The following is a 24,558-nucleotide window of genomic DNA, read 5'->3' as shown; positions in this document are numbered from 1 at the left end:
TTTAAGAAAAAAAAAAAACGTAAACTGGACACACTGAACACTGAGTTAATCTCCCAGGATATGACACAAAGGGATAAAAAGATTGAAAGTATAAATGAAATTTTAAAAGACCTAGAAGATAGATTCAGATGTTCTAATATCTTATAGTAGTATCAAAAGTAGAGAGTAAAGTTCTCAATTTGAAAGAACATACTAATTACCTTGCAAGGCAAAAGAAAAAAAATCACAACATACAAACAACAACAACAACAACAAATAGCTAGAAATCTTATACTAAACTTTTAGGAGATGACTAATGATGAAATAGTGGATAACATTTATTGAGCGCTTCGTAAGAGCCAGGTAATTTTCTAATGTATTTACATCTATTATCTCAATCCGTACTCTTGCCAGTCTTATAAAGTTTATCTAATTACTACCTTTACTTTACAGATTAGGAAATTGAGGTACAGAGAAGTTAAACAACCTGTTACTACAACATAGTAGTAACTAATTCAGCAGATTTGTGTCCATCAATCTGTGTCCAAAGCTTTATGTACCCTTAACCAACATGCTAAGCTGCCTTTACTAAGCTCTGATGTCTTTATCAGTGTTGAGAAAATCTTAAAATGTGCCAGAGAAAAGACATATTACCTACAAAGAATAACAGTTAGATTGGCATTAAACTTCTTAGCAGTGTGAATGCAAGACAACAGTGGGACAGTGCCATCAAAGTGCTGAGAGAAAGGATTTTGAATTTTGAATTCTTTAAGTCACAAAACTAACATTTGGGAGTAAGAATTAAACAAAGGATATAGTTGGTCCTCTGTATCTGTGGATTCTGCATCTACGGATTCAACCAACCATGGATTGAAAATATTTGAAAAAAGATTCCTGAAAGTTCCAAAAAGCAAAACTTAAATTTGCTGTGCAACAGCACTGTTTACATAGTATTTATAACTATTTACATAGCATTTGCATTGTATTAGGTATTATAAGTAATCTAGAAATGATTTAAAGTATAAGGGAGGATGTGTGTAGGTTATATGCAAATACTGTGCCACTTTAAATAAAGGACTTGAGCATCAGTGGATTTTGGTATCCAAGTAGGTCCTGGAACCAGCCCCCCTTGGATAGTGAGGGATGACTATACAGAATTTTGATAGACACGAAGAAAAAATTACTAGTAGAGAAATAACATGAATCTAAATAGCAGAGTGTGTTCACTGTATTGCAAGTAATCAAATTTAACTGCTTCGTGTGTGTGTGTGTATGTGTTTTCATCACAGGATAGATAAAGAGTAAGCATTTAAACTGAAAAGTTATATTGGAGCCATATCCTAGGAGACTTTGAATGCTGTATTGAGGGATTTATATTTAGTTATGTAAGGTATGGAGGACCATTTAAAGTTTTTAAGTAAACTGAAATCAATTTTTTAAGGTGGTTCTTTTTTAAATATTTTTATTGGAGTATAGTTGATTTACAATGTTGTGTTAGTTTCAGGTGTACAGCAAAGTGAATCAGTTATACATATATCAACTCTTTTTTAGATTCTTTTCCCTTTTTAGGTCATTACAGAGTATTGTGTAGAGTTCCCTGTGCTATACAGTAGGTCCTTATTAGTTATCTATTTTATATATAGTAGTGTGTATATGTCAATCCCAGTCTCCCAATTTATCCCTTTCCCCCTGGTAACCCTAAGATTGTTTTCTACATCCGTGACTCTATTTCTGTTTTGTAGATAAGTTCATTTGTACCATTTGTTTAGATTCCACTTATAAGCAATATCATATGATATTTGTCCTTCTCTGTCTGACTTATGTCACTCAGTAGGACAATCTCTAGGTCCATCCATGTTGCTGCAAATGTCATTATTTCGTTCTGTTTTATGGCTGACTGATATTCCATTGTGTATATGTACCACATCTTCTTTATTCATTCCTCTGTCAATGGACATTTAGGTTGCTTCCATGTCCTGGCTATTGTAAATAGTGCTGAAAATGAACATTGGGGTGCATGTATCTTTTCGAATTATGGTTTTCTCAGAGTATATGCCCAGAAGTAGGATTGCTGGATCATATGGTAGCTCTAAGTTTAGTTTTTTAAGGAACCTCCATACTGTTCTCCATAGAAGCTGTACCAATTTATATTCCCACCAACAGTGTAGAAGGGTTCCTTTTTCTCCACACCCTCTCCAGCATTTATTGTTTGTAGATTTTTTTGATGGTGACCATTCTAACTAGTGTGAGGTGCTCCCTCATTGTAGTTTTGATTTGTATTTCTCTAATAATTAGTGATGTTGAACATCTTTTCATGTGCTTTTTGGCCATCTGTATGTCTTCTTTGGAGAAATGTCTGTTTAGATCTTCTGCCCATTATTTTGATTGGGTTTTTTTTTTTTTTGTTATTGAGCTGCATGAGCTGCTTGTATATTTTGGAGATTAATCCCTTGTCAGTTGCTTCATTTGCAAATATTTTCTCCCATTCTGTGGGTTGTCTTTTTGTTTTGTTTATGGTTTCCTTTGCTGTGCAAAAGCTTTTAAGTTTAATTAGGTCCCATTTGTTTATTTTTGTTTTTATTTTCATTACTCTAGGAGGTGGATCAAAAGAGGATCTTGCTTCAATTTATGTCGGAGTGTTCTGCCTGTGTTTTCCTCTACGAGTTTTATAGTATCTGGCCTTACATTTAGGTCTAGAAGATTAATGTTGATAGTAGTGTAAGGGATTGAGAAGAGAGAGAGGAATGGCAAATTGTTTTCAATGATCTCTCCACCTGTAGTTCTAATTTCATAAGTCTTTAAGAGATTTCTTTCCTCTCTATTAAAAAAACAAAAAAACAGAAAATCAGAGTCTCTTTTTCTCTACATAAAGACCAAGCTATCTTCTTAAGCCTTTTCCTTCTAAGTCTATTTAAATGATCATATAAGTTTAATTTGTTAATAATAAGAGAAACATAATAATAGCCAACATTTATGAAGTATTTTCTTTATTCAGAAAATGCTAAGCAATTTTTTATACATCATATAACCTTCACTGCACCCTGTGTGGCATGTATAGTTAATATTCCAGTTTATAAATGAGAAAAGTGAGGCTTAAGGTGGTTAAGTAATTTGCCCAAGTTATATATAATTGGTGGTAGAAAGTCCAACTTGGCACTCAGTAGTTGCTCAACACATGATCATTAAAGTTGTAAGTGTTTGATTCAAGACTCCATTCCAAGGAGCCCCCTGAAGCCAACTAATAAGGAAACAACTAAAATACAATGTATGTGTCTTAAAATAAAGAAATATACCAGGTGCTATGGGAACACAGAAATGGTTGTCTTAAGTCACTTTGGGAAGAGGAAGGAGTGTCATGGAATGTTTCTTAATGGAGATAACAGACTACCTGGATCATGCTATATAAGTAAGAATTAATTGGGTTGATGAAAGGGTAATATGGCATCTTGGTCTTTTAATCAAATAAGACTCCTGGAGTTCCTCTAGACAACCAGGTAAATGTAGGTCTCAAAAATGAAGAATGCTTGAGATCAAACTAAAATGTAATGATCCTTAGATATATGAAATGCTTAAGTGTTAAATATTATGCAACATTTAAAAAAATGTTACATCACCAATGATTTTTCTTTAGTGGAGCCAACTCAAAAAATCTAATAAAACCTCTGAAGAGAAATAGAGGTAACTGATAAAATCATTTTCAGCGCTGAAAAAAAAGACCTCCCGGGGAAGAATGATGTAAATGTTAACAAGAATTTCTTTTCTCATTTTATTTAGGGAAGAAAACTATTTCAGAGTTTGGATATTTCTGAAAGACTAAAATTTTTGCTTACACTGGGTAAGTGTCTCACAATTGATTATCTCTCAACTATAAATATAATCTTTAGTGACAGTAATTATGCATATTGAGAATGTGTTCTTCAAAATAGTGGATACACTGAAATATCCTCACCTTCTTTAATTTTCTAATGATCAGTGGTAAGCATTAACAGGACAGTTTAAGAAGTGCCTTTGAAGTATTATAGGAAAGCTTTCCTCATTCACTAAGGAATTATAATGTACATGGATATAATCTTAGCATGATCTAGCCAAGTAAACTAACTTGTGAAATCAAAATATGAGATTATAAAATTGTACTTCTCTGTCACAGGTACATTCAGGCAATGTATTGTAACTTTTGAGCTTTCTACTTGGTGAATTGTGTGTGAATAATGACTGAGGAAGAATGTTTATTTTTCCTTATTACAAGCTCATATATTTTACATGTATATAATCCAAATATTTGTCATTCACATTTATAAAAATTTGTGTAATCCACTTTAGAATGGAATAATTTAAGCACGTATGGTAAAAAAGGAGAGAAAAACAGTGATAGAGCACTTTGTGTAAAAGAGTGACAGATTGGTGTACAGGTTAATAAGGTCTACAAATAAGGATTTGTATAGAATAATATTAGTAAATATTAAATAATAATGAATTGTAAATAAAATTGCATAAAATTTTATAATATTTACCACTTTAATATCAAAGATTGATAATATAGCTATTAAGGAGTCTTAGAGATCTATAAATGTTGTCTACAGACTAGAACTTATACTTTTTTTTTTGAATTGTATTTATTTTTTTATACAGCAGGTTCTTTTTTAGTCATCCATTTTATACCCATCAGTGTATACATGTCGATCCCAATCTCCCAATTCATCACACCACCACCCCCACCCTCCGCTGCTTTCCCCTCTTCCTGTCCATACGTTCGTAGAACTTATACTTTAAGTCCCAGAGAAACGTGTGTACTTTCTCCAAATTGTATTTAATAAAAATAAATTAGTCTTATAATCGTAAAAATATACTAAAGCCTTTTTAAATAATAATATGTGTATATACATATTGAGAGAGAGAGGGAAAGAGAGAAGGAGAGAATCTTTACCTCCTTGAATTACTGCTTTAACTCACTATTTAAGGTGCTATCTTTCAGTATCTATGATACAATTAATACTTAGTGTTTGAAGTCTTTATTTTTATCAAAGCATGTAAGGAAAGTTGAAAAAGTCTCAAGCTTTTTAATATTCCAAGTTCTAAAACTGCATTACACAATTTAAAAAAATTTATTAGAGTTCAATTCCCAGTTAGTCTAAGTTAGAAAAGCAGCTTTAATTCATATAATTTTTCTGTTTTATAGACTGCATAGATGACACTATAGTAGTTCTGGCTGAAGAGCATGGTTGTCTGGACATTATAAAGGTTTGCCGTTAATCTGTTATTGAAAATTTATTTATTCTGCATACTTGGGATTCAATAGCAAACTATTTTAAAGCTATGTTTATTTCTGTTTAGATATCTGCTTTTTCACAGAGTGACAAACTAGTATGAATTTGTTTTAAGTCCAAATAAAGACTTTCAAAAAAAGTCTAAACATTGTAAAGTAGCAAACATTTAAGTAATATAAATTTTTAAATGGATTGTTTAAAATAACTCTTTTCTCTCTCTATTTACCAGGAGCTTCCTGAAAATGTGATAGATCTTTTGAAGAAGTGCCTCACCTTCCACCCTTCTAAAAGGTTGATATCAAGAGTTTGGGATTATTACTGAGATCTTAACATATAAGTAGTTAATTTTTTAATACTAATGGGTTTAATAAGAATATTAACATATATAGTAATACATGATATTGGTATCATAATTATTAGTTATGGCTTAAATGTATGGTAATAAAAGAAGAAAAAATAATTAAACCATGGTTAGAAAACTGGCATATACCAAAAGCAGTTACTAGTTCATTTCCTAGCCTCCAATTAGAAAATCAGCTAAACTGTGGAATGTAGGTATGCCTAGATACAAATGATATGAGAAAAATGAGAACAAAGTTTATTGGCAAATATGTATTATAGAAAAGAACTTAGATAAATGGTGAGGTAAGTTAATAATTGTTGATAATATAAAAGGATTTCTTAGAAGTTTTATTATTTATTTTCATTTGATGATGTCATTGTTAGCCATCCAGTTGTCCCTAAACTCAGTAAGTATATAATATTTGAAAATAATGTATTCTAATTTGTCTTTAGGGAAACATTTCCTAAAGAGAGGAATGGTATGAAAAGCATAGTTTTGGGTAAATATACCACATTAACTAAGAGAGTAGGAAGAAAATCAGAAGATATTATCAGTTTACAATTTTATTATTTAATTAAGGTATTCAGTAAAGCAGGTATATGATGGTCAAGCTAAAAGTAAAAAATGGAGACGCTCATATGTAATAATTTTTGATAGATCATAAAGTACAAAAAGCACAACGAAGGTAAAAAAGTCAGCATTTATTTACAGACACTTGATTCTCTTTTTAAAGGTATATATCTAGACTCTAATAAGGAGAGCTTTATTATTTTCTATGCTAATGAGGTAATTTTGACTTTTAACTACCCCTTGAAGTGTGCCATTATTCTAGGAAAATTTTAATGACTTTCATTCATGTTCCGTATTTTAAATATTTCTTAAGGCCAACCCCAGATGAATTAATGCAGGACAATGTGTTCAGTGAAGTGTCACCTTTATACACTCCCTTTACCAAACCTACCAGCCTGTTTTCTTCTTCTCTGAGATGTGCTGATTTAACTCTGCCTGAGGATATCAGTCAGCTGTGTAAAGGTAATGATAAATACAACAAAGGATAGAAGTAATTCTGGAAGTGATTAAAATATAACCTAACATTTTAGTCCTTTAAATTTAATTTCTTTGGAGCAAGAAATTTAAGAATCAAGGAAAGGAAGTAGCACCAAACAAAAATTTTTTTATTATGTAAACCAAGGTCTTATTTTCATCTCAAATCTTAATGCTAAAATCAGATCTTCTAATTTCCAATGGAATTTCTACTACTACAATATTTGTATATCATATTTCATAAAATTTATTATAAATGATCTCAAAAAATCATATTATTGATAGGATAGTCATCATTATATTCCATGTTTGTAGCAGAATATCACCTTTTCTCTTTTAATTCCTCTCTGAAGATTACAACTCACAGAATGTGTGTTTTAGGGACACCAGTATGTTACCTTTATACTGAAAAATTATCATGACATAAGCTGTGGCAGGAAATACTTACTGAACATTGGTTCAATCAAATATTTATTGAGTTTCTACTATGTTCCATACACTGTATCTGCAAGTATCATTTGTGCCAAATGGAGAGGCAGACAGACATTCAGTCGCATAATTACTGTTATAAATGTAGGTTAGTACGCGCGTAGTATAGTGGAAGCAGAGCCTCCCTGAGAGGACTTCTCAAAAGAGGCACAGATTGCCTCAAGACATAAAGATGGGACAGTGTGTTGGTTGCCTACCCAAGTGCTTTTTTCTGCCCTTCTTTCTTTCCTGCAGAGCTTGATATATCTGATAACGTATATCCCATATGTCTCTGATACAGAGAGTAAAAATTACACTTTTTTTCTCAAAGAAACTGAATACACAACCAATATGCATATCTGCATTTAATCCTCTGCATTTTGTAGTATGACTGTTCTTTTTTTTTAATAAGCAAGAGAATTTGCTTATGAAGCTAGACTTGAATTGCCACCATATGAGCAGATTTCCTCACCTCCCTTCCAGAATCTTAAAAATTTATATATAGAGGCCTTAGTTGGGTTCAGTTGTGTATTCAGTGCAGACAATCTCAACACCACATGTCTATCTCAAGGCTGTATTCTTGGAGCAGCTTCTGGGAGTGGGGAAGGCAAGCTGAACACACATTCCAAGGACAGGGGAAGGGGTGGGAGCCTCCATTTGCCAGGGTCCAGCTTGACATCAACTGGCTTTCATGTCTTTTTGATGACCTCCTGCAATAGGAGGAATACATAATGATGGGGTCCCAGGAAGGCCTCCCCAAGAAGTGCTACTCTGGCGCACAGATTATTTTGAGCTAAAAATAAGCAAGGCCCAAAAGACTCATAAAGAACTTTTGAACTTTCCCCTAACTGTTTAAAAGAATTGAAGATAGAAGACCTGTTCCAGGAAAGAGTTATCACCCACAGATAATTACAGAAAATGTGAACTCAGTGTGGTAGACAGGGAGGAACCTAGCAAGGCCCCTTTGATCAAAGTCCTCTCTGTGTAGTATGACTATTCTAAAGGGAATCTTATTATGTTCTTCAGTTATTACTTTTTTATAATGTCAGCTATTATTGCCTGTTGCCTTTTAATAAAAACAGAAGGTGTGATAGCTTTTTAATTTTCCATTAATAGATATAAGCAGTGATTACCTGGCAGAAAGATCTATTGAAGAAGTGTATTACCTTTGGTGTTTAGCTGGAGGTGACTTGGAAAAAGAGCTTGTGAACAAGGAAATCATTCGATCCAAACCACCTATCTGCACACTCCCCAAGTAAGGAAAGAAAACTTCTCTTAGAAATGAGAAAAATCTAGTAATAACTTCTTTTTAATTTGATATTTTTTTCTTTTGGTAGACATTCCAGCTAAGTGATTATGAAAGCAATTGGAAGTCAATACCTTGTTTTCTTGGCCGAGTTCCTACTTACAGAGTTCCCATCAGTGTTTTTATTATTTTAATAAATATGGTTTTTTAATAAATAATTTGTTCTATGATCTATTTGAAGTAAAGTTATTATTATGGAACATCTCACAATAGTTGGTGATCAATAAAAGAAAAAAATGTACAAATCAGAAAGAACAGTAATGTTTAAGAGAGTTAATAAACTAGGCTAGTATGCCCATTATGAGGAACTATTTTTTTTTATTTCTAATGATATTTTAAAATGTACTCAGTGACCTCATTGCTTGTGCTAGAGATCATCATGGTGCTAAATCACTGTTGAGAAAAATCTGCAGAACTACATAAGGTCTTGGACACCATCCTGTAAATTATCTAGAAGTTAAATAAAAATACAACCCTAAGGGCCAAAATTGTTACTGTTCCATTGCTTTTCATATTTATTCATAAAGAAGAGAACCTGAATCTCTTTCCACCAATGCCTTAAAGTTTTAATTTTAGATTTTAGAACTAGATATGATCTTTGTAGGTCACTGTAGAATTCATCTGCTGATCATTTTTTTCTTCACATGTAAATTTTAGGTTAATTATTTGAATACACCACTAGCTCTCTACTTTTTTCCCCTCTTAAGCTGATTTTTAAATATTACTTCAATTATACTGTTCACACAATGAATTAAGTAGAAAATTAAGAAATAAGATGATGGAAATTATAAGAATAAATGGTTTGAAGGATATAAAAATTCTCAAAAGTAATTCTCTAAAATTCTAAATGCATTTATTATTCAGTATTCTTTCTCCTGAGGAGTTATCATCATTAGCCTCTTTCTTTCTTGTTCCCTTTATCATTTTTTACTCATATAAACTTCCTCAGGAACACATTTACATACTGTCAGGAGAGTAATTTAATCATTGTACCTTTATGAGCAAAGAGTATAAATCATACTCTTGTATTCCTAAAATGCTTTATATTTATATACTGTATTTATACCAACTCAACATATATTTAAAAATAAAAATTTTTTGGAGAAATTTCAACCAACAGTTACTTTTTTATTAACGCATTCAGTCTAAAATTTCTTTTTTTCTTTTGTTGAAGAGATTGATGATTTAGAATAAATTTTGTTTTCTAGAAGAAACAATAAATCAGATTTCTGTGCTCATTAAAATAATTATTGTTTTTTTAATCTCCTTTCAGTTTTCTCTTTGAAGATGGTGAAAGCTTTGGACAAGGTCGAGATAGAAGCTCACTATTAGATGACACCACTGTGACATTGTCATTATGCCAGCTAAGAAATGTAAGAATGGTATTTTGGCAAATTTGTTTCAGAACTTTCTCCCTTCCTTCCTTCCTTTTTTTTTTTTTTTAATAAAACCTTACAGATACACATGAATCCTTAAATTTCTGCCTGGTACTATAAAATATGTGAGAGTTTCTTTAAGGTATGTGCCCAGGAGTGGCATTGTTGGAAAATAGGATCTGTACATCATCAGCTTAGTATATATTGTTATATTGTCTGTTCATAGAAGTGGCCTTATCACTTTATCTTTTTACCATCATTGGATAAGGGTTCTCATTTGTCCACATATGTGATAGCACATGGTCTTATCAAATTAAAAAAAATTATTGTTCTGAAAGGTGTAGAATGGTATTTTGCTATAATACTAATTTTCAATTTCCTGATTATAGTACAGTTATGAGCCTTTTCATATTTTTTGCCATTTGCTTACCTCTCTGTACATTACTAGTTCATATCTCTTGCCAGTTTTTTTGCGTGATTTCTTTGCGTGATTTGAGGACTTTAAAAAATGTATCCATTTACACAACCTTTGTTAGCTATACAGGCATACCTCAATTATCACACTTAGCTTTATTGCACTTCAGAGATATTGCATTTTTTACAAATTGAAGGTTTGTGGCACCCATGCATCAAGCAAGTCTGTTGGCACCATTTTTCCAACGGCATTTGCTCACTTTGTGTCTCTGTGTCACATTTTGGTAATTCTTGCAGTATTTCAAACTTTTTCATTATTATTATATTTGTTATGGTAATCTGTGATTAGTGATTTTTATGTTACTGCTGTAATCGTTTTGGGGCACCACGAGCTACGCCCACATAAGATGGTGAACTTAATCTGTAAATGTATGTTCTGACCATTCCACCAACTGACTGTTCCATCTCTCTCCCTCTTCCCCGGCCTCCCTATTCCCTGAGACACAACAATGTTGAAACTAGGCCAGTTAATAACCCTACAGTGGCCTCTAAGTGTTAAAGTGAAAGGAAGAGTTTCTCATCTCTCACTTTAAATCAAAAGCTAGAAATGATTAAGCTTATTATTGATGAAGGTGTGTCAAAATGTGAGATAGTCCAAAAGCTAGGCCTCTTGTGCCAAACAGCCAAGTTTTGAATGCAAAGAAAAAATACTTGAAGGAAATTAAAAGTGCTACTCCAGTGAACAGTGGTCTTGATAGAAGATGAAACCAGCCACAACATTCCCTTAAGCCAAAGCCTAATCCAGAGGAAGGCCCTGACTCTCTTCAGTTCTGTGAAGACTGAGAGAGGTGAGGAAGCTGAAGAAGAAAAGTTTGAAGCTAACAGCACTTGATTCATGAGTTACAAGAAAAGAAGCCATCTCTAGAACATAAAAGTGCAAGATGAAGTCAGCAAGTACTGATGTAGAAGCTGCAGGAAGTTATCCAGAAGATGTAACTAACATAATTAATGAATGTGGCTACACCAAACAACAGATTTTCCATGTAGATGAAACAGCCTTCTATTGGAAGAAGATGCCATCTAGACTTTCATAGCTAGAGAGGAGAAGTCAATGCCTGGCTTCAAAGCACAGACTGAGTCTCTTGTTTGGGGCTAATGCTGCAGCTGGTGACTTTAAGTTGAAGCCAGTGCTCATTTACCATTTTGAAAATTTTAAGGCCTTTAAGAATGATGCTCAGTCTGTTCTGCCTATGCTCTATCAGTGGAACAATAAAGCCTGTATGACAGTACATCTGTTTACAGCATGGTTTATTGAATATTTTAAGCCCACTATTGAGACCCACTGCTCAGAAAAATGATTCCTTTCAAAATGTTACTGCTCACTGACAATGCACCAGGTCACCCAAGAGCTCTGATGGAGATGTACAACAAGACTAATGTTGTTTTCATGCCTGCTAACATCCATTCTGCTGCCCTCAGATCAAGTCATTTTGACTTTCAAGTTTTATCCTTTAAGAAATAAGTAAGGCTATAGCTGCCATAGATAGCGATTTACCTGATGGATCTGAGCAAAGTCAATTGAAAACCTTCTGGAAAGGATTCACCATTCTAGATGTCATTAAGAACATTCATGATTCATGGGAAGAAGTCAAAATATCAACATTAACAGGAATTTAGAAGAAGTTGATTCCCCAACCCTCATGGAAGATTTTGAGAGGTTCAAAAATTCAGGGCAGGAAGGAACTGCAGATGTGTTGGAAATTACAAGAGAACTGAAATTAGAAGTGGAGCCTGAAGATGTGATGGAACTGCTTCAATCTCATGATCAAACTTTAAATGACGGGTAAGGATTTGCTTGCTATGCATGAGCAGAGAGTGGTTTCTTCAGATGGAATCTACTCCTGGTGATGATGCCGTGAAGATTGTTGAAATGACAACAGGATTTAGAATATTACTTAAACTTAGTTGATAAAGCAAGCAGCAGGTTTTGAGAGGATTGACTCCAATTTTGAAAGAAATTCTGCTGTGGGTAAAATGCTATCAAACAGCGTTGCCTGCTACAGAGAAAGCATTCATCAGAGGATGTGTCAATTGATGGGACTGTCTTCATTGTTGTCCTATTGTAAGGAGTTGCCAGGGCCACCCAACCTTCTGCAACCACGAGCCTGGTCAGTCAGCAGCCCTCAGCATCGAGGCAAGACTCCCCCCAGCAAAAAGGTTATGACTTGCTAAAAGCTCAGGTGCCGGTTAGCAGTTTTTTTAGCAATAAAGTATTTTTAATTAAGGTATGTGTATGGTCTTTTTTTTTTTTCTACATAATGCTATTGCACACCTAATAGACTACAGTATAGTATAAACATAGCTTTCATACGTACTGGAAAACCAAATAATTTGTGTGACTCGCTTTATTGTGATATTTGCTTTATTATGGTCGTCTGGAACCAAGGCCACAGAATCTTTGAGGTATGCCTGTATGTGGTGCATGTATCTTCTCATCTGTGGCTTTTCCTTTAACTTTTTGATGGTGTCTTTTAATGAATAGAGTTCTTCATTTTATCAATGCTTTTCTTTATAGTCAAATATGTTTTGATATATTTTGCTTATTGTAACATTTAAATTTAATGTTAACATTTACCAAGGTTACAAATATATTTTTATGAAGTTCTTCTGTATTTTCTTCTAAAAGATTTAGACCTTTTTTTCCACATTTTGTCCATTAATTCACCTGTAATTTTTTTTTTTTTTTAGTAAGATGTGAGGTAGGTATCCAAAATCACATTTCATTCATTAGAAATAATCCCTTGTCTCAGCACTACATATTGAATAATTCACTCTTTGGTTTTTTGATCTGTAATGTCAGCTCTTTCATGTATGTGTGGATATGTTTCTGAGCTTTCTATTCTGATCTTTGACCTATTGGTATAACCTTAGCCAGTAACACACTATATTAATACATGGTTTTATATGAAGTCTTGATGCCTAGCAGGGGAGATCCCCAGTTTGTTCTCTAACGTGAACTCTCTAACATGGAGCTCTTCTATTTGATTTTTATAATCATCTTGTCATTTCATTTTAAAAGTATAGGATTTTGATTAGAATTGCATTGAATTTGTAGAGAATTGATATCTTCAACATATGGAGTCCTATTTCTTGAACATGGTGTAGGTATATCATTTATTTAGGTCCTATTTTATATCAAAATTTCCTTTTTAGTGTCTGTATATGTTATCAGATTTATTCCTAAGATATTAAATTATTGGTCTTGTAAACAGGATGTGTGTATGTGTGTATATGATGTTTCTTGCTCTGAAGTTTGTTTTGTTGGAAATTAATATAGGTATTCCAGTTCTCTTTTAATTAATGTTTTCATGGTATATCTTTATCCCTTTACTTTTAATGTATCTATGTCTTTATATTTAAAGTGGGTTTCTTTTAGACAACGTAGAGTTGGATCTTTCTTTACTTTTTTTTTTAAAATAAATTTATTTATTTATTTATTTTTGGCTACGTTGGGTCTTCATTGCTGCGTGCAAGCTTTCTCTAGTTGCGGCAAGCAGGGGCTACTCTTTGTTGCGGTACGCAGGCTTCTCGTTGCGATGGCTTCTCTTATTGCGGGGCATGGGCTCTAGGGACACAGGCTTCAGTAGTTGTGGTGCACAGGCTCAGTAGTTGTGGCTTGCGGGCTCTAGAGCGCAGGCTCAGTAGTTGTGGCACACGGCTTAGTTGCTCCGTGGCACGTGGGATCTTCCTGGACCAGGGATTGAACCTGTGTCCCCTGCATTGGCAGGCAGATTCTTAACCCCTGCACCACCATCTTCTTTACTTTGAGGGGTAATTTTGCTGGATACAGAATTCTAGTTTGGTTGTTTTTATCTTTCAATACTTTAAACATTTTACCCCACTCTCTTTTTTGCTTACGTGCTTTCTGGAGACTGGTCTGATGTAATTTTTATCCTTTTTAATCATAGTTATTTCTATAAAATTCCTGGTCTGATAATTCCAAAATGTCTACCATATGTGAATCTGGTTCTGAATGTCTTTCTTTTACATTTTAGCAGACTTACAATTTTTTTTTTGAAAACCCAACATGATATATTAGTAAGAAGAACAATCATAAATAGACCTTTAGTGCAAGATTTCACGTTTATCTAGCTGTTGTGTAGCTTTTTTGTCAGAGGGTAAAATTTTCTCAAGTGTCCTTGTTCTTATCTTCCTTACTGCCTTTGGGTTTCCCTGGAGACTCTTTTAATAGGGTCTGAGGCTTGCAGTTCTTTCAGCTGGAATCCCCTGTATTATACAGGAACTCTATATATGGAGATAAGATAGGGGATGGAGATAAGGTTGGAGGGATAATCCTATCATTAGGTCTCAGTATTTTAATGAGCCTTTGTCTCTGGGCCTGAGCTTCTCAGCTTCCCTCCCCATTTCTTTAGGTGAGACAGGAAGGCTAGAGAGAGCTGGAATTGGGTATTTCTTTTCCCCACATCAAGGACTAGAGGGGCCTAGAATCTCGTATTTCCCTTACCCAGGTCATTTAGACTCTGGTAAAATAGTTTCCCTTGAGGGCAGGCCTTTACTTATGACAACAGGGTACTCTGGGAGCAGTTTAAAGTGGTTACTTTGCCCCTCCTCCTGCAAGAGACAAGAGGGGATTTTTCTTAGACTTTCACCCTGAGAACCTGTTGGGACTTATGGAGGTAAAACTCAAGGAAGTGTGGAGTTTCCCCTAGGGCTGGGCCTCCAGAAGTTTTTATCTCTCAGGTTAGTCCTTGCTAAGTCTGCATCGATTAATCAGTTACCCTTCAAGTGTTCTTACCAGGCTCCAGCAGTAGCTTCTGCTCCGCCTTAGCTGTGATTGTCTATATTTGCCTGTCTCTCTAGTTTTCCAGGGAGCATTTTTGCCCTGATCCTGATGGCTCTGAAAAGAGTTGTTGATTTTCAGTTTCTTCCGGTTTTTTTTCTTGCTGTTAGGGCAGGAGGGATAACTTCCAAGCTTTTGAGTGTTGGACTGGAAACGAAAACTCCTAGCCTTTTTATTGTTAATCGTCTATAGCCAAAGATAAAATAGATAATTTCCCTTGTTGCCTGTCTCTAGGCTAGCAGTTCAGTGCCCTCTCCCTACCCCACCGCCAGCACATACACACAGTTCTGTCTTTACTCGGGCATAGCAGGGTCTCCTCCAATTTGGCTGCCCCTTAATCAGGTGCCTGAGCCTATGTCCCATTGTGCTCTAAAACCCTAGGCCACAGTTATCAGTAAGTATACTTTAGTGCTAGCTTACCTCCTTTCTCTCTAAACCCAGCTTTGTGTCTTACGTCATTGCATTTTTGTTACTCTTTTAGGCTTTTCCTGTCATTTAATATTTTACACATTATACAATAGGGGGATATTAGAATCTCTTATCTGCTATAATGCCAGGAACAGAAAATTAAAATATATGATGATTACACCTGATACCCTAAACTTATCATCTCTTTGAAGAGGAAGAATGTGTACAGTGGACAAAATAAGTAGCAATACAAGGTGGTAAACAATAAAGTATATCCAAAACATATGGTTTCAACTGATTGTATTTAACTCTTAATTTGTTTCTTTAATTTAAGTATAATCCAAATTATATGAATACAAGTTGAATGTAGGCTTCCATTTTATTTACTTCCTCAGTTCCCTTACATTTCCACTTTTGAAATTTAAAATACTTTTTTTCTATAATTATTAAGAAAAAATATTAATGTTGATTTTTAAAATAATGTGGAAAACAAATAATAATTTTTACCTTATACTTTTCTGTATAAGTATTTCTGACTTTTTTAAACCCTTAATATGCTAAATTTTTAACTAGAAAAAAAAGCAGACAAGTTACTAATAATATTTATGACTTTCAGGGCAGTAAAACCTAAGCTTTAAAAAAATATGTACGTTAATAATGCAGTAAAGATTGGGTAAAATCTTATTTTTCAACTTAGAATTTTAATACGTGAAAGAAATACCTCGAGGTTTAAGGGCAAAATGGGATAAATGCATGTCAAATTTTAGAGAAAAGTTAAGCATAAATCCAGTGTTTGCCAGATTCTCAGTGTTGGGTTTTCTTTGACTTTTAAAACTTCTGGGGATAACTCACGTGGATGAGCGCACAGTGGCTCTAATCAGCAGAAGGTCGATGCTGCTACACACCGATTTCCATCTTCTGTGTCGGTCCCCAGAGGAGCAGACACTCTGCCTTCTAGTTGGAAGTTGAACTGAACAGCAGAGCAGCATGCAGGGTGGTGGCATTAACTTTAATCACCCTGCTTAGCGTTTGTCTAAGATTTTACTTTACTACTGCCTACCTTCTTATGTTTTTGGAGAATATCTGTAATTCTGTAATTCTGGCAATGTCATTATTTGGAGTAACATTTATTATAATGACTTTGTGAAAAAAATAAAAGAATTGAATTTGTCAGTTGATTTATCCGCCGTTTGAATCATCTATGTTCAAAGTATGATGTGAGAAATTCTTTTGAGTCCTTTTTATTAGCACCTTACTTTTGTCTTAGTTTGTATTAATGTCAAAACAAAAATAAATCTGACTTTAAGGGATATGTATGCAAAAGTACATTTTAAAATAATCTTCATATAATTTAAAAATATCCATTTATTAAATTTCATACTAATTTTAGTATTTCTGAATTGTGTTTGGATAACAATTATTATAGGTGTCTAACCTTTACAGGAGATACCTGGAGGTAAAAAATCAAAAACCAAAAAAATGGTTCTTCACAGCCAGATTTAATCACTGGAGCCATGGTATATTTGCATATTTATGTTAGGAATGTAATTTAGATTCTATCTTGTACTTTTCTTGCTACCTTTATAAATTCATAATTTTAATGTTATTTTTCCTTTTAAATATGGATCAGCGTTTCTGTCTCAGATCCTAAATATCACAAATACTTTCTCTCTAAATTCACAGAGATTAAAAGATGTTGATGGAGAAGCATTTTACCCACTACTTGAAGATGAGTGAGTATATCGTCTCGTTTTACACTTATTTTTCCTTTCAGTTTATATTATACTGGTAAGAAGCTTGTACATTTTCTTTGAAAAGTATTTCCTAAAAATAACACAAAAATATGGTGTTTTTAATTTTTAAAATTTTTATACCTTTTGTCAATTTTTCTGCTTTTGTTTCTCTTTTACAGTCAGTCTAATTTACCTCATTCAAACAGCAATAATGAGCTGTCTGCAGCTGCCACTCTCCCTTTAATCATCCGAGAGAGGGACACAGAGTACCAACTAAACAGAATCATTCTCTTTGACAGGCTGCTAAAGGTAGAGATTCTAAAGTGTAAAGTGTTATAAAGAGCCCACATACAATCCTTATTTTTTATTTCATTGGTAATTCTTAGGGAATCTTGATGTAATGAGAACACTAATTCTTGTGACCTATCTTTTCTGATTAACTTTAATTATAAAAATGATACCTGTTCATAGTACATAAAATTAAAAAGTAAACAAGATGGAGAAATCTATGCAAAATCATATCAGACAAAATATTAATATCCGTACTATTTAAAGAACACCTAAGGGGCGTTCCCTGGTGGTCCAGTGGGTAAGAATCTGCCTTCCAATGCAGGGGACATGGGTTCAATTCCTGGTCAAGGAGCTAAGATCCCACATGCTGCAGGGCAACTAAGCCTGCACGCTCTAGAGCCCGCACACCACAACTAGAGAGCCCGCGTGCCACAACTACTGAGCCTGTGTGCTGTGGAGCCCACGCGCTGCAACTGCTGAGCCCGCGTGCTCTAGAGCCCATGCACCACAACTAGAGAGAAGCCCATGTGCCACAACGAAAGATCCCTGCATGCCGCAACGAAGATCCAGCGTGCCACAACTAAGACCCAATGCAGCCAAATAAGTAAATGAACACCTAAAAACCAAAAGAAAAAGCACTATTATCGAAACAGAGAAATGGAAAAGAACACAACAGGAATACAACTAGTCAGTAAATCAATTCAAAATGTGTATCCTTACTAGGAATGAAAAAAAATTAAAATAACTTTTTCTTGCATACTGAATTAGCAAAGTGAATAAAGGTATATTGAGACTGGAACTCTCATTCTTTTAGAGTAAGTGTAAGGTGTTAGAAACATTCTGTAAAACAATTGAAAGTATGTATCAAGAGCGTTAACAACATCCATACCCTTTGTCCTAGTAATTCTCTTATAGAAATCTCTCCTAACATACAAATTTACAAAATGACAAATTTATATGCAAATATATAGAAGAAACCATAATAATAACATATTTGTTTAATACTTTCTATATCACCAGATATTTTACAAAGTGCCTTACATACATTATTTTACCCATATGAGACTGGTAATATTATTCTCATTATGAGTCTTTCTTAATTCTCCCAGAGCACAAAATAGAGAGGAATGATTAAAAAGCAGTAGAATCAGCTCCTCTCTTTGATTGTGTAATAGGAGATTTACAGAAGATAGGGAACCATTGCACTGCTAATTTATATGTATTAATAACATCAAAGTAATTTCAGGTACTTAGAAATGTATTACAGTTCACCTTCAGCTTTTTCACTGGTATGTTGAGATCTGTCTACACTAAAAAGATGACACTAGTAATTTGAGATATTTTTCATATCTTTTTTTATCTGTAGGCTTATCCATATAAAAAAAATCAAATCTGGAAAGAAGCAAGAGTCGACATTCCTCCTCTTATGAGAGGTTTCACCTGGGCTGCTCTTCTGGGAGTTGAGGTAAAAAAGAAAAGAGAAGGTTGGAAGCTGATTAATAGTGGTAGGAAAAAAGAATGAAAGTGCCTTCTGAATGTGTACTTTTCAAGTTGCTAGAAAATTATGTAGTAAAATATGAACATTAAGAATATTTGGCAATTTTAAGTGAAAGGAATAGAGGAAAAGAGTAGACTAGATAGAATAGAAAAATATAATTGATGGTTTGTTAGATTTATTCCATTTAACGTTGTATTTAATGGACTCACAGAAATTATCTTGATTATTAATTTTAAAATCAAAATATTTTAAGAATATATGTATATCATTTATAAGTCTATAGTCCTGCTTATAAAGTATGTTCATCTTGGAATAGGATTGCCTATTTGTAACTAATGCTGTCTAAATTTGGAAAACTCTTCCACTCTAATTTGAACCTTGTCAGAAATCATTAACATAATGATTTAGTGCCTTTTGGCACATCTGTCTTACCAGAAACATGCTGCTAAGAGAAATAGCTACTTTATCTTCTACAACACCTTATCTGTGGCAGTGAGGAAAGGAGAGGTGTCACAAAATTAGTAGGGTGATTTGCAGTGGTATCAGAGAACAGCAGTCATGATAATGGGCCAAATCCTGCCAGATTATTTCATTTTCTGTAATTTCTTTGTCATTTTGCCTTCATGTATTTTCTTTTAGATATCTTATGGATATCCATCACCTATTTTTGTGTGTGTGAATTTCCCCAAATATTTTTAATCCTTTTAACTCTCTGTTGAAAGATTTCCTTTCTTCATTCCTGATTCCCTTGATGAGAGTCTCTAAATATCTTTGACTTTGGTTGGTTGCTTTACAAGAATGTCTACTGTTCTATCATACATTAATAGTTAGAATTGTAGAACCATATAATGCTTAAAATTCAAGAGGACTTCCAAGGTCAGGTTGTCCAAATCTTTCATTAAATAGATGTGCCAGAGAAGTTGGCACAGCACAGAGTTTGAACCCCAAATTCCTGGCTGTTTCTCTACCATTACGATTAACCAGACTAATAAGAAGTATTCCATGCTTGGGATACTGACCAAACATTTGAAGTGGTTTATTCAGTTTTTATTTCTGTAATAGTATAACTGAAAAATGTAAATGATCCCTTCAGTCCCTTAATGATTTTATAACTACATGATATTCCACTCTTTAATTCATCCCAAACTTCGGCTTCCTGGTGCTCAGCTACCACTGCTTTAAACAGTTTCACTTTACTTTTGCTTTCATTACCAACTTTAACAGGGAAGTTTCTTGTGGATGAACCCTACTCCCCTCCCCGGAATTTTTAAAAAATTTCTTCATGAAATTTACTATGCGTGAGATAACAGTGAATAGAGAACAGCAAGGCTGTGTTTTGTGTTGCTGTGGAGGCTGGGAGATTGGCTAAGCATGGTCATTAGCCACATGACTCATTCAACACATTTGTCTTCCAGTGTGTCTAATTCAAATGTCTGCCTTAGCAAAATGGTAAATTGTCTCAGACTTTCATCACAGACTGTCAAAGACGTAGAAAATTTTTCTAAGGAGTATACTTTGGGTTTGAGTGTGCCTATCTATAATTGGGTATGTTTTCAAAGATAGATATTTATAAGTAGATTTTTCCTAAATTTATAATGTTTAAGGGTATGATAAAGTAATATATCTTCTCTTATTTTTTGCAGGGGGCTATTCATGCCAAGTATGATGCAATTGATAAAGATACTCCAATTCCTACAGATAGACAAGTATGATTTAGATTTTCTTAAACAACCTAAGATAAGTCTGCCTAATCTTTAAATTTTAAAAAGGCATGAGGAATTTTCTTCCTTTTATTATGAATACTCAGCAGCCATCATATGCATATGGTGTTAGAGAAGCATAACTCTTACCTCTTTAAGATCTACTCTAACTCATTAGTGAGTTAGAACTGTTCCTTTTAGGAGTTTAGGCCAAGTAACTTTTCCTAATAATGTACTTTTTTGTCTGAAGAATTTGTCCTTTATTTAGACCAGATTGTAAAGGAAGGTTTTTTTAAAACTAAATTAATACATACCTTTTCAAAAGAAATGGTCTGCTTTCCTTGTTTAAGTATACTTACAACTTTTTGGTGTTTCCAGTGGATTAGTATAAAATTCAAAAACTTCAGACACCAGGATTATGTAGGTTGCCTATTCTGAATTTTATACTACAGTTTCTCCTTTTCCTTATCTTGGGATTTATTGGCGACCAGTCCATTATAGTTTTCCTTATTGTTTGGCTGTTTTACAGATTGAAGTGGATATTCCTCGTTGTCATCAGTATGATGAACTGCTGTCATCACCAGAAGGTCATGCAAAATTTAGGCGTGTATTAAAAGCCTGGGTCGTGTCTCATCCTGATCTTGTGTATTGGCAAGGTAACTTTTTTTCCCTATTACTAAGATACTTTTTGAAGTGTTAGGAACATGTTGCACGACTGACAATTTTTAAAATCAGAACAAAATATCAAAATATCATTGGCTTTGAGAAAAGTCAATACTAAAGCTATGCTCCATTTTTTGAGAGGTTTCTATGAGAACTTTTTTTTTAACTTTGTCTAAATGTCTAATGAATATCATTTAAATGCAAGACATTTAATGAGACAACTTGCTGTCATGTTGATTAGGAAAGTATAAAGAATATTTTGTGCTATTGTAATCTTTGTGAATACATTTTTTAATACTTATGCAAATAATAAAATAATTTTGTACCACAAATAATTTGGGGCAAGTTTATATTCTTGGCATTTAATGATTTACAACTTATGCTTATCATGGTTATTGGGAATTGGGGAATAGGATATCACCCTGAACTTCTCATTTTTTTCTCTCTTTTTTAAAAAATATCTTTAATGCTCCATATCCTTGATTTGTAGCTTTCCTCATTACTATTTTTGTGGTCATTGATAAATTCATGAATGAGAAAACCATTCCACCTAGTCTTATTTTTGAATTTGTTGTAGTAGTGCTTATATTTCAATTCTGTGTCTATTTCTGGCCAAACCTGAAAATGAAGCTATTATTTTTCCTAGCTCTGTTCATTTTAGAGTTCTAACAGTTATAGATAAATTTATATACATTCTTTTAACATAACAGTGTATGAACAGCATTATTATCAATAAAAGAAATATGTCATGTATTTGTATTTTACTTCACAATTTTTTAAAGAATTTTTTTTCATCATCCCAGAGAAACATGTAAGAAAAATTTTCATCTCCTAGATAAGGAAACCTGTCTGGAGTTAAGTGATTGCCAAGATCACACAGTCAGGGACTATATGCAAGCCTTCTATCATTTTTACATTTTTCTATTACTATATTTCTCTCTTCAACTCATAATAACCTTGATAATAATAATGGTTGGTTTATTTTGGACATTTACTATGTGCCAATCACCATCAGTTACTCCTCACAATAACCCATGACGTAATATATTTCTGAATGGGTAATACGTACAATGCTTAATCTATATAGAAGTAATGCAGAGAACTGAATAAGGTATATATCTACAGTTCTGTTGGATTAAGTTTATTTGAATTCTTTCCCCAACCTCTCTCCATCAGGTCTTGACTCACTTTGTGCTCCATTTCTGTATTTAAATTTCAATAATGAAGGTAAGCCTATTTATCATTTAAATAATTATTGTGCATATTATTTTAAAATATTTTAATCAAACGTGAAAGTTTTTTATTTTCATTGTACGGTTCTTGCTCTCTTCCTAGTAGATATTGTAAATTTCTGTGAAATAATCTATTAGACTCATTTTAGAGGATGTGAAGGATTAATTTATTACTGGAGAGTTTCAGCTGTGACTAGAGATTTAGGGAAAACCTGATGGATTATTCTAAACGCATTCATCTACTTTGGTGACTATTTTTATGAAACTTTGGAGAAAATTCTGACTTTTTTAGAGATTAGTTTTGGTCTATATATACTTTCTAAACAATTTGTAAAGAAAACAATATTGATACTGTATCCTCCAGAGTCTTTTATTTCAACCACTACCTCCTTTTTTTTTTAAGCCACTACCTCCTTAATGAAGACTTTTCTTACCCTCTTGAATCCATATAGCACTTTGTATTTCCAGAAATTTATCTTCTGTATGTTTCATATTACAGTTATTTATATACTAATATAGTAACCCTTTTTTTGGTTAGCGGCTTTTTTAAATGACAAGGGTCTTTTTTTGTTTTCTGTTCCCTCATATAATGCCTTTTATAGTAGGTTTTTCAATAAATATTTGAATATTTATTGTGAATATCCCTAATGATATCACATGCAGAGAGTGTTACCATGTATAGCGTGAATCCTTAGAAGCCTCAATCTCAGAATCTCCATTTCTTCAAATTCTATTTCATATCAGAATTTGCATAGATTTCTGGAATTTGAGTTGCGATAGCATAATCCCAGAGAACTAAAATTTCACTATTTGAATACTTTTTTAAATGCCTGTTCTCTGATATTAGTCTTTAGACTAGGTTTTGTTGTGTTTAGTTAAGCATAGCTCATTATCACACATACTGATCCAAAAATAGTAAGGGATCTGTGTTTGAAAGAACAATTTATTGCTAGTGTTTCTAAATCCAAAGTTCTCAGGCTCTTTGCATCAACAAAAATTAGGGATCTTGAGGTTTATATAGCTCATTAATAATGGTTATATTTAGAGATTTTAAAAATGCATAAACTTCTGATAATAAAGGTTTTTATTCTTGTAGGATAATGATTGCTGTGGTAGTTTGCTTTTTTGTTTGTTGTTTATTTTTGTTTTTTGGGTTTTTTGTTTGTTTTTTGGGGTTTTTTTTTTTTTTTGCTGCTGCAGTAGTTTGAAACTGAAAAGTTTCTAAGGTGGTTATCTTCTGTTGTCCAAAATATTTTCTGTTTTAAATGGTACAGGGTTTTTCCCCTTTAATTTTGTGCTTCCATCAATTATTAACATACTCTTGTTTAAAAATAGATTCAAGGAATGTGTGCTAAGTGAGTGAATGACTGCTCATCTTTTACCTCATTAACTAATTTGTTGTATTTGCCTTACTCTTTCTTAGCCTTGGCTTATGCCTGTATGTCTGCTTTTATCCCCAAATACCTGTATAACTTCTTCTTGAAAGACAACTCGCATGTAATACAAGGTAAGCAAATGTGTTTCTTTGCCTTTTTATAGGGAAAGCACTTATGTCAAAAGTGACCAATACTCAGTTAAATTTATGATTTTGACCCAATAAAATATGGTGACAGTCTATCACTAAAACACATGAAGAGATCATTAAGTTTAGTCTCTTCTCCAAGTCCACAAAGAATTATGGTATTTTTCTAATGACTATTTAATATCTAATCTCAGTTTGGTTCAAATTCAGGCATGCCAGTTTAAGAAAATAAAAGTCCAGCTGTTTGTTTCTCTCACTATTAACATTGCCTACAAAAAGCTTCACCATGGAGCAAGCCTATCATGAATTAGTAAAAAGCTTAAATAGTGTTTAATTGTGTAAGTAAATAGAATATTAAAAACACTTCTCATTCATCTTATTCACCATGCTTGATCACCCAAAATATCCTCCCACTTTCTTTTCTTTCCTAAAAGATACCTCCTCCTTCAGAGTTCA

General features: G+C 33.4%; 1 protein-coding gene across 4 annotated transcripts in view; it reads left to right on the top strand.

Annotated features, from left to right (window-relative positions):
• TBCK (TBC1 domain containing kinase) overlaps nt 1-24,558 on the top strand; it is a 247,690-nt gene that overhangs the window by 61,867 nt on the left and 161,265 nt on the right. For all 4 annotated transcript variants that reach the window (XR_009503344.1, XR_009503343.1, XM_059923375.1 and 1 more), the window contains exons 7-19: nt 3,754-3,814; nt 5,156-5,217; nt 5,473-5,534; nt 6,470-6,618; nt 8,215-8,353; nt 9,678-9,777; nt 17,147-17,196; nt 17,376-17,505; nt 18,854-18,952; nt 20,629-20,691; nt 21,215-21,341; nt 22,525-22,575; nt 24,004-24,087. Coding sequence is in view for 2 of the 4 variants with exons in the window: in XM_059923375.1 (XP_059779358.1) it covers nt 3,754-3,814; nt 5,156-5,217; nt 5,473-5,534; nt 6,470-6,618; nt 8,215-8,353; nt 9,678-9,777; nt 17,147-17,196; nt 17,376-17,505; nt 18,854-18,952; nt 20,629-20,691; nt 21,215-21,341; nt 22,525-22,575; nt 24,004-24,087 (1,177 nt within the window). In the remaining 2 variants the exon portion in view is untranslated. The remainder of the gene's footprint in view (nt 1-3,753; nt 3,815-5,155; nt 5,218-5,472; nt 5,535-6,469; nt 6,619-8,214; nt 8,354-9,677; nt 9,778-17,146; nt 17,197-17,375; nt 17,506-18,853; nt 18,953-20,628; nt 20,692-21,214; nt 21,342-22,524; nt 22,576-24,003; nt 24,088-24,558) is intronic.

Source organism: Balaenoptera ricei, chromosome 5, assembly GCF_028023285.1.
Source record: "Balaenoptera ricei isolate mBalRic1 chromosome 5, mBalRic1.hap2, whole genome shotgun sequence".
Taxonomy (NCBI): domain Eukaryota; kingdom Metazoa; phylum Chordata; class Mammalia; order Artiodactyla; family Balaenopteridae; genus Balaenoptera; species Balaenoptera ricei.
The sequence above is the reverse complement of the archived record's forward strand: the minus strand, read 5'-3'. Positions and strand labels throughout refer to the sequence as shown.